Genomic DNA, 11163 nt, shown 5'->3' with positions numbered 1-11163 from the left:
AATCGGTTGAAATTCTGCACTGATGAAAAAGTTTGAGAAAATCATATTTTCAAACCGTCATGCTATATTCAAACATCAAGGTTTACAATGTACACAGATTGTATAAGGAACAGATGAAGTACAATCTAATTATAATCCAAGCATAGACATAGAAAAATGAAATTGAATTTAAAACAAATGCTCAACAAAAAGAAGAACAAGAAAATTATCCTCAGATTACAGTTACACAAATGTAAGCAATTCATACAATCAAGACAAGGCTTTGACTTGTACACAAATCTTCTAGAGATCCTGATCTTTCTGACCCTTCAAGTAGAGTCAAAACTGCAAAACAGAACTTGTTAAATTACAAGGTTTGATCCCTTAAAGAACTTGGGACCCTTTGTATTAGACTTGTCTTTGGAACCATCAAAACATCTGGGAATCCATTTAAAGATCCCTTTAGGAACAAGAGATTTTCGAAACCTGCAAAACCTAACTAATGAGCTTTCTTCATGCAATAGAAGCATGTAACAACCGGTTGAATCGACCTTTTAACCGATTGTTTTTCTGGTACAGTTGAAAAAGGTTTTGAAATCCCATTTCCTTTGCTTTGTGGATAAAAACCTAAACCACCTTTTCCAAAAACACAATTTTGACAAACTTTTGACTCACAACTGCAAGATGAGTTCTTGTAAATCAAATCAAGGTTTTCAAAATCTTCTTTTGTTTTTCCCAACTCCTTTTTCTAGAGACTTGACTCTGTTTTCCATCCAGTTATTTAGACCTTTCAACCGGTTGTGAGAAAGTGACAATTGGTTAGCCTCTTCATGAGTTTCATTAAAAGCTTCAAGCAATTGATAATAGTTGTTACCTTTGAATGAAGATGATGAACTCATGCTACTGGATACAGATGCTCTAAGGCACAAATTTTCTTCTTCATCATCAGAAGAGCTTGAGGATGATACTTCATTGTCATCCCATACTACATATGGCTTTTTGGCTTGTCCCCTTTTCACTTTTTTGAAATCTGCTCTTTCTTTGATTTCATTGTTGGGGCATTCTGCCTTGATATGACCCTGTTCACCACAGCCATAGCAAGTGTACTTGTTAATATTAAAATCACTAGGTTTTTTAGAACCATACCTCTTTAAAATCACCAAAAATAGAATAACAGATTTTCAAAAAACTATTAGAGAAAGTCACAATCACCGGTTGAAACCACGATTTAACCGGTTTAATTGGTTAGGCAGTTACATAACCAAGTCAAAAACAGTTTCAAAACCTCTAAGTCAGCTAAGTGACAAACAACCGATTATTTCGATAATTCAACCGGTTGTTTTTTCCCTTTGCTTAGAAAAACACTTTTCTTTTTAAAATAGATTGGGCAAGCTTTGTGCAAGGATTAAGAACTGATCTTTACATAGATTCAAAACACTCTTATCTAAACCTAAACCAAAAGCAGCAAGGCTTCAAGCTTCATCTTGAATTTGAAACATCAAAGCTCCCATGCTCTACAATAAGCTGCAATGTGTGCGTCATTGTGGCACCATGAAGACAGAAAAATGTGGGAAAGAAAGGAACAAATAAATTCAATGCAGCATGGAATTGACAAAAAACTTAATGGAGTGGAAGAAAGAAAATTTAATGGGTTTCCACCCAACAATGAAAGTTTATTGAATGCAACAGTACCTTCAATCCTTGAATGCATGAGCTAATTTCAATGCGTAGTAAATGCCCTAAACAACAAGGATGGCAATGAATGAAAGAACCACGTGTAGTTTTCAGTTTGAAAACAATTTGAATGGAACCCGGACGGTGCTCTACTTTGATGAAGGCCACGATTTTTTCTCTTTACTGTGTGAACGGAGGTGGAAATTTGGTTACATAATTTCCAGCAATATAATATTATTTATGAGGAAGGTCAACATTTAAGAACGCCACCTACCTCCTGCAAAAATTGCACTTGTACCCAAAGTCTACTTCCACCTTTAAAGCTTAAAAAAGTACTATTTCATTTACTTTTTAGGTACCCTTACTGCAGGTCACCTAATAAAGATTTAAAAATATTTTTCCTTTGCTATTATCTTAATTAATTGGACATGATGTTCACTTTTTTACACAATGCACGCATAGTCAGTCCTCCTTCAACCATTACTTGTGGGCACCGATCATGAATAAATGGCATCACATTCTTAAAAATTTGTATGTAAACATCCATTCCAAATGGAGCTATGGGAAGGGCTTGATATCAACGACAACGACATTGGTAGTTATGTACGCCGTTACAACTCCACTACTAATGTCATTCCGGGACCAGCTGGTAATGTGCAAGCCGTGATTCTTAATCAGAACTCTGACGATGCAATAAACACTTTGTATAGGTCAACAAAGTTATGAGCGTGAGTTTACATCCAACCCATGGAAATGGGCAGAAAAATTCCTTCAATTACAAGGTAATATTCATTAACAAATTTTAATTTAAGCGCCAACTATAATTTTTATGATGTTTTAATTTTATTTTGAAGGACAAATTGATGGACATGATTGTGAACAAAAATCATCCCTGGGAAGTTTGAAAGAGTTAGATGTTTTCGTACTCCTAACTTGTGTTATCAAATCATGCTAACCCGCTGGTCTAGGAGACATGCTAATAACGGTTAAGGTAACATACGTATTATTTAGTCTTTCATACATTATGCATAAAAACTTCTATATTGAATTTTTTGCATTACAGGATCCTACAGGGACTGCAAGTGGAAGTGTTCAAAGGAAGGTCTTAATTGCATAATTTGGATGTCTAATTGCAGTTGGCTCTATCTTAGTCTTAAAGAATGTATAAATCCACAAAAAACAACGAATTCTTTTTCAATTCCATATTTGATGTCATTCATATAAGTACCTTTGTATGATTTTTAGGTTCGCATTTTCAGTCCGAATCGAAGAAAATTCTACCTTAATATAACTCTTAACAACATTGTGGAGGTATGTACTCAAACAGCATAAGTGTAATACAACTCTACTTCATAAAATCAAGGCTTTCTTTACATTAAATTACATGGTTGTAATTAAATTGTCAAACATCTAGGTTTTCGATTTTGATATATGTCCACCCATTGAGGAGTTAGTTCTTGCTTGTCATTCAGTAATAAGACTTCCCCCACCTGCTCCAGATACAATACCATAAATGATCAACACCTTAGAAAGTATAATTGAACTTGCTCATGTTTATTGACTAACATTTCACTTGGTCGACTATTTTTAGAAGTAAATAAGACAAAGTTATTATTGAAGGCCATCGACAAACGACGAATTACACAGTCATAAATCTTATCTACGTCGAACTTTTATGTAACATTGAATCATATTAAATGACGATTATTTAGATTTGCATGATATATTATTTGCCATATTTCAATGACATATCTTCTTTGCTATATTCAACAAATTGGGGTGATGCAAAAACGGAGAGGCAAACATTCACTTGGACGCTCACATCACAATGCATAAAGTTCTACACAGGTCCCCACATAAAATCAAAGGGGTCCCCAAATACATTCACACACCAGAATTCAAGCTAGTCCTACACTATCCAATTCCCTAAACTCAATTGAACTCAATGTTCATTAATCAACTACTTAAGCATCAGTTTTTGGGTTTTTTCGCTTCCTCCTGGAAAATGTTGTCCAAGGTGTTTTCAAAGCAGCAGTCTTGAAACGTTTCCTTGGTTCACATTCCATTTTAGGAAACATGTTGACTTCTTCATTTGGCTGATCTTCATCTCCATGTAAGTCTTTCTCTTCATCTATATCTTCATGGCTACCTTCTGGCTTTTTGAAGTATGTGTGATCCACTGAAGGAGCTTCAACTTTAAATACTTCCGACCGAGTATCATCAGGAACAAAATTTCTGCTTCCAATTAAGTCAAGTATGTCCTTTACCTCTTTTTCCATACTCGTGATTAATACTTCCTGCTCCTCATATTTGTGCATCAGTTCAACAACTTTCACCGTCATTGCACGAACTTCATCCTTTGTTGGTTTCTTCTTCCTAATTCCACAACCAATTTGGTGAAAAGCTTCTTGAACAAATTCACTGCAAAGTTCTTCATTGGAAGCACATAAGTCAACAACAACCTATTCGTTGACATATATAATTCCAAACATAATTATCTAAATTCATAACAACATTCATGTAATACAAATTCCAATAAAAATGACATACCATATTCTTACGTAGACCACATCCAAGTTCATGGTCACCAACTCTAACATTCATCCAATGCATGATACAGGGATATTTATTTCCACTCCTAGGTATTTGACGCTTATAAGAGAACAAATGCTCCATCGCCCATATCTGAAGAATGAATACAAAAAATTCATTTATTTCAAAGTCAAACACATGCACAATTATTACAAAAATTTACCAATAAGATAAATTTTTCATATTACCTACAACAGGTAAACACAACCATCTACATGGATAGATGACATACTTTCCTCGGCCATCCATTTTGAAGTCGAACACAAACTATCAACCAAAACTTCATACGCTAAATCCCCCTAGTTATACAAACCAAGTTTGTCTAAATCATCAACAATGTTAAACAACCCATCATGAACTAAACTCATTCTAATAGGCAAAATAAACTCCGACAATCCTAACAGGATGTACAACTTACAAAAGACCTTAGAGGAAATATCGTTCCCATGTTTCAAAATTACAGAATAAATCATTTCCACACTTACATCACCTTCTTCAAAAAGACTCCTGATGTCAGATATAATTCTACTTTTCTTTAAATCAATTTTTATACCTGCTACTCTAAGACCTACAACTAAACACACATCTAACAACCTAAACGACACAAATTGACACTAAATTGCAAAAGCATACTTCCTCTCCACCCAAGCACTACATAATTTACTTAAAAGTCCACGACTCAATGTTATCTCCTCACGGACAAACATAAGCCATCCAATGGGGTGGACTGTATAATAGACTTTTTCTCCAAACTTAACTGCTTGTTCACAACACCCAAACACTTTGACCTGCAATTATGCCTAAACACATGTATATCAAATCAAATAGAAATACACTTTAATATAAAAAAAAAATTCTTAACATAAATATAACATCATGTCTACTTTAAAACAAAATTCGTCATTTCAATGAAACCTTAGCTTGAGCCTCGGGATGAGGATCAATCGTAACAACCTCCTTATCTGAACGTTCGCTAATTGACATTATATCCTGAACAAGTAATCACTTAGTCAATTGAAAACCATGAGCACTACAATTCAATTCTACAAAAACCAAAATAAATATTGCCCCACCAAAATACATGCAAAAAATTAATAAAAACCACACGAATTTTAACTATGGATAAACGTGGTGGTAGGTCACCACCTATTCCCACATACCTCACCTCTTCCCCATCCTCCTTTCTCATCTCAACCCTCATAAAACCAAATGCAAACATTAACTTCGAAGGTTACAATACAGTGAAGGGTGGAGAAGTTTGGGAGAGGATGGAAAAGGTAGGAGGTGCTCCCTCTGGTGGAAAGATTTGAAAGAGGTGTGGTCTTCGGAGGGGTGGGGGAGAAATTTTGAAGATGGTTTCAAGTGGAAAGTTGGCAACGGGAAGGATATTTATTTCTGGAAGGACAGTTGGCTAAACGGCGAGTCCTTGAAGAATGCCTTTCCAAGGTTGTTCTCTACTAGTTCTACCAAAGACGCAAAGCTGGCGGAGCTTGGTTTTTGGTCGAACGGTGTTTGGGTTTGGCAGCTTGCTTGGAGAAGACCGTTTTTTGAGTGGGAGAAGTCGTTGGTGCAAGTAAAGGCTTGGTCTTGGGTCTCTTTAAATTTCAGATCAGCCTCGTTTTCCTTTTCCGATTGGTGTCTAAAACCTTTGTTGTGCATGAGGTTAATTACTTGAGTGTGTTAGATATAGCTTGGGCAAGGTAAGTTTTAGTTAGTTTGTGAGGCTTTAGGCAGGAATCGGTAGTTGGGTACCGTGTATAAGGGTTGAACCACCCCTGAAGTGGTTCTTATTTATTTACTTTTTATTGTTGATAAAAAAAACATCACATATGAACCTACCCTAACAATAATCAATTATATAACCTTCAATCACCTCACTGCACTGCCTTTTCAACCCTCACAACACCAAAACAGCACATGCAATTTAGGACATTAACAAAGGGGTCACCACATCCCCATGACAGTGTCACTAATTCAGGACATTACATTGACATTCAATTCTAGCACCACTAAGTCAGTCCCTAACCTTCTGTACACACAAAATGTTCAAAACCAGTCCCAAAATCGCACAACAAAAAACAATGAAAACCCAATTGAAAACCAAAAAATAGAACTTGCAAACATTAAGTTGAAGGATGACATGACAGTTCATCAAGTTCTACACATGTCCCCACTTAAAATCAAAGGGGTCCCCACATACATTGACACACCAGAAGTGAAGCTAGTCTTGCACTATCAAATTTCCTAACCTCAATTGAGCTCACTGGAGTCCCATTTGAACCCTCACAATACCAAAAAAAAAAAACTTCCAAACATTAAGTTGGAGGATGACATGACAGTGCATAAAGTTGTACACAGGTCCCCACTTAAAATCAAAGGAGTCCCCAATTCACAGGTCTGAACTGTTGAATTGCATAATAACCTGGATTGAACTCAAAAAAAGTTGAAAACCAGTCCAAAAATCGTAGACCAAAAAACAATAAACAATGAAATCCAAATCAATTAAAAATTTAAAACTCAAAAACCAAATCAACAAACAAAGAAACACAATTACACTACACTCAACGCTACACAACGAAAATCAAACCAAAAGCAAAACAATCAAACAAATAACCCTGTACAAAAAGAACCAAAATACATACCTGATTCAAAATTCCACTCTTCAACCGAAACCTTATTGACAACGCACCTCAATGAAGCTTCCTTCTCCCTTCAATAACCGCCACACACTTGATTACTGCCCAATCCAAAAACCTACCAATCGAAAATGCACACAAATTTGAACGTTGTCCTCTCGCAATCCACAACCCTACCTTTCAAACGCACAAATCAATGGAAGAATAAACCCTTTTTTCGAACGCACTCCCTCCCCCTTTCAGAAACCCTTTTTTCCAACGCACTCCCTCTCCCTTTCAAAAACCCTTTTTTCGAACGCAACACACCTTCCAAATGGTTTATTTTGGTTTCTTTTTCAACTCAGCAAGTGGACCCACACACTCTTTCTTTAATATTAAAAATCACTACATTCTCGAATCTGGTTATGGAAACCCCCAATGTCCAATTGGTCCAACATGTGGAAGGCGTCTACAAAGCATTCTTCATGGCGGCCACTTCATCCACTGCCTAATCAATAATTTTCATTTTAGACTTTTCTTCCATCCATTAAATCCAAAATATAGAAATTTTAACTAAAAAATTTCATCCATTTTTTAGTTTTTATAAAATATTTTCTTTACCATTCTATTTTTTCTGGATTTTTTTTATTATTATTTAGTTTATGTTACAAACTATTCACTTTTATATATCATAAATATTCGTTTCATTTTTATAAGAATATAAATTAACTAAATATGACATTCTTACAAGTAAAAAATATAAAATGATATATTCCCGCAAATACAGCAAACAGTCGCCATAGTTGAAATTTAGGTGTATATACAATTTGTCTTCTTTGAATTTGAAAGCTCCCAAATCGCAATACCTCACAAACACATAAACTAACAATAAAAAAAATAAAAAATAAATAAAAAAAAAATATATATATATATATATATAATGGAAAATAAAAAAGAATGATACATATGCTCACGTTTTAATAAGATTTGTTTATTTGGATAAAGAGAATGTTCTTGTTCTTGGTAAACAGATGATGGCTCCGACAACCTTGTTTCAGTGTGTCAGCAGCTTCACACTATGGTATTCATAGAAACAATAGCACAATCACACCAAAGTTTGTGGTTATAAATAGAAGGCAGTCCTCTGGCAAATACCCACACAGCAAACATCTTCTCCTTCTCTTCTGATATTATATATTCTTCCATTTCATTAGATTCCATTCATCATGGCTGTTTTCACCTTCGAAGACCAAACCACTTCTCCCGTGGCTCCAGCTACCCTTTACAAAGCTCTTGTGAAGGACGCCGATAACATCGTCCCAAAGGCCGTTGATTCCTTCAAGAGTGTTGAAATCGTTGAGGGCAACGGTGGCCCCGGAACCATCAAGAAGATCTCTTTCCTCGAGGGTACCATTTCATTCATCTTCTATATATTTTGTGTATGTGCATTGCATTGACAGAACAACATATAAAATAAACTAACTGTGAATTGTGAATTGTGAATGGACAGATGGGGAGACAAAGTTTGTGTTGCACAAAATAGAAGGAATAGATGAGGCAAACTTGGGATACAGCTACAGCATAGTTGGAGGTGCTGCCTTGCCAGAGACTGCAGAGAAGATCACAATCGACTCCAAACTCAGTGATGGGCCCAACGGAGGATCAGTTGTAAAGTTGAGTATAAAATACCACAGCAAAGGAGATGCTCCACCCAATGAAGATGAGCTCAAAACTGGCAAAGCCAAGAGTGATGCTCTTTTCAAGGTCATCGAGGCTTACCTTTTGGCCAACGCTTGATCACAATTGAGTTATTAGCGACATCTTTGCTTATATTGTACACAAAAGAGTTCTCTTGTGTGGAGTGTGTTTAAGTTATGTTTGCTTCCAATGTCACAGAGTGTTTCCTTTTACTGCAGAATTGTGAGAGACATAATTCATGTGCTTTGTATCAGAGTTCAAAAATAAATTATAATAAAGGAAAGTATTATGTTAATGTATGGCAATTTCTAGAATTTGTACAGTGACCACATATAAACACTCATATACGTTGTGTTGTGTTAAAATATTAATGGAAAGAGGATCTCGGAATAGAAAGAGTGAATTTAAGAAAAGAGGTGATGAGAATAGAAGAGGAATTCAGTACCTTGTCCTAATGGGTGAAAAAGTTGTGCAGGAGTTACATCAGTGAGATATGAGTTCATGGGGAACAAGAACTTGCAGACTTTGGAGAGGAAAGTTCAGAGGTGATGAATCAGAAAAAAAGAAAATGCATGCAATCTTAACAATGAACTTTTACTGCAAGAAGAAAATCATAAGGTCATTTAATATGATAAATAACTAAAGTTTTATTATAAGTATATTAAGATAAATACTTTTATAATTGATTAAATATGATTTTCCTCTCTACTTTCAATCAATTTTTTTTTGTGTGTAAACTTTATATCTTCTTAATATTTGTAGTAAGAAAATTATTGGATTGAGTCACTATCGATACTTTTATGTGACACGCTCTTATTATAATACAGTCAATGCTTTTATTATATAAAAAAAACTTTGTTACAAGTATTTTTTTTAAAAATAAAAGTTTTCATGTTGGATATCATTATACAACTTGACATCTCAGCTATGTTGACGTCTCAAGTAACAACAATCATTTTGCAATCACATGAAAAAAATATTATTAAAAAAATACTAAAAATATGGGGGACTTGACCAAAACTCATATGTTAACAAAAACGATACATAGGTAGACTATATCTATTCATAAAGAATTCTAAGAACAAACTAGATGGTAGCCTATTATACCAATGCAAAGATTCTCTATGAATAAATCTTAAATTAGTCAATTTATCAGCACACGCATTTCCTTCACAGTAATCCTAAATCTGATTTTCACACAGAAATTAAGACAAGTATTCCATCGATTACAAAGCATCCAAGGAACATTAGTCCTAGCAGTAAATGCAGCATAAACCAAAGCATAATCACATTCCAGACATTAGTAAGCCTCATCTTTTAAGCTTCCTCCATAGCATGTATAACCCCATAAAACTCAACAACCAAAGCAGTCCGACCTTCAAGAAATGCAGAGAAAGCTCCAATAAATCCCTCCATACTCCCACGGAAAATACCTCCACAAGTAGAAAGACCAGAATATCTCCTAGCAGCCCCATTAGTGTTAATTTTAACCCAGCCTGGTGAAGGAAACTCTTATCTAACAGGAAGAGGAAGAAGAACTTTACCAGTACGAGTATTAATACCAAAAAAACTTGATCATGTTGAAATCCAACATATCATTCTTCATTGAAGCTTTAGACGAATTTCCCACTAGACGAGTTAAATCCTTAATAACCGAAATAGCCCTAGAAACCTCAATCTTATCCTGAAAACAAGCATAATTCCAAATACGCTATATCATCCAAATAGAAAAACTTATCACAGCAAGCTTAATCAATTTAACCAAAGGAGTATTATCACTCTTAATAAAAGAGAGAAGATTATCCTTATTAGAGAAATGAGAAGTAGGAAAAATCTGTCGAACCCAACTCCAAATACGCAAAGCATTAGAACATTCAAAAAAATAAATGCTGAATAGATTCCCCGTGTTTTTCACAAAGCGTACACATAGAACAAATATGCAGACCTTTATTTTGAATATGTTGATCTGTAGGAAGCCGCCCATGAAAAACTTTCCAATGGACAAGAGTTTTGGAAGGCGGAAGATATGAAGAAGATAAGGCATCTGCTGTAAAGACAATGGAATATTCCAATCACCACCTGTCCAAAATTAAGAGATTGTATTCGAAATGCTAGCACCATCAGATAATCCTACAATATTCGCTAAAGAAGTAGTACCACACCATTTATCGTTCCATAAATTAATAAAAGAACATGTACCAACAGTTCAAGAAGTATAATCAAGTATAGTAGAATAAAACTACTTAATTCCAGGCTAAAGAGATGAGGATCTATAAATCATTCGAAACTCGTATTTTGATTTAAGAACCCTGGCTTTCAAGAGCAAAGACCAATGCCCGTTGCTATAAGCAAAATTCCAAGCAAGCTTAAGAAGATATGCATTATTTTCATGGTGAAGGTTAATAATCTTCAAACCTCTATTCTCAAGGGGAGAACAAATCATACCCCAATTAACAGTAGTTATACCTTTTTTCATAATATCACCAGTCCAAATAAAATTTCGACACCATTGCTCAACTTGCTTAAGAAGAGAAACATGTCATTTATACAAATTAAAACTATAAGCTAGAAGACCCGTAATCACCGTATTGACCAACTGAACCTG

At 35.0% G+C, this 11163-nt stretch overlaps 1 protein-coding gene across 1 annotated transcript; it reads left to right on the top strand.

Annotated features, from left to right (window-relative positions):
- Positions 1 to 7819: 7819 nt before the first annotated feature.
- LOC137839028 (pathogenesis-related protein 2-like) lies at positions 7820 to 8853 on the top strand. The gene is made up of 2 exons (XM_068648156.1): positions 7820 to 8267; positions 8371 to 8853. Exons 1-2 carry the CDS (start codon positions 8087 to 8089, stop codon positions 8655 to 8657), a joined length of 468 nt encoding a protein of 155 aa, XP_068504257.1. The 5' UTR covers positions 7820 to 8086; the 3' UTR covers positions 8658 to 8853.
- Positions 8854 to 11163: the final 2310 nt, after the last annotated feature.

This window comes from Phaseolus vulgaris, chromosome 3 (assembly GCF_000499845.2).
Source record: "Phaseolus vulgaris cultivar G19833 chromosome 3, P. vulgaris v2.0, whole genome shotgun sequence".
Classification (NCBI taxonomy): Eukaryota; Viridiplantae; Streptophyta; class Magnoliopsida; order Fabales; family Fabaceae; genus Phaseolus; species Phaseolus vulgaris.
This window is presented reverse-complemented; position numbering and strand designations above follow the sequence as displayed.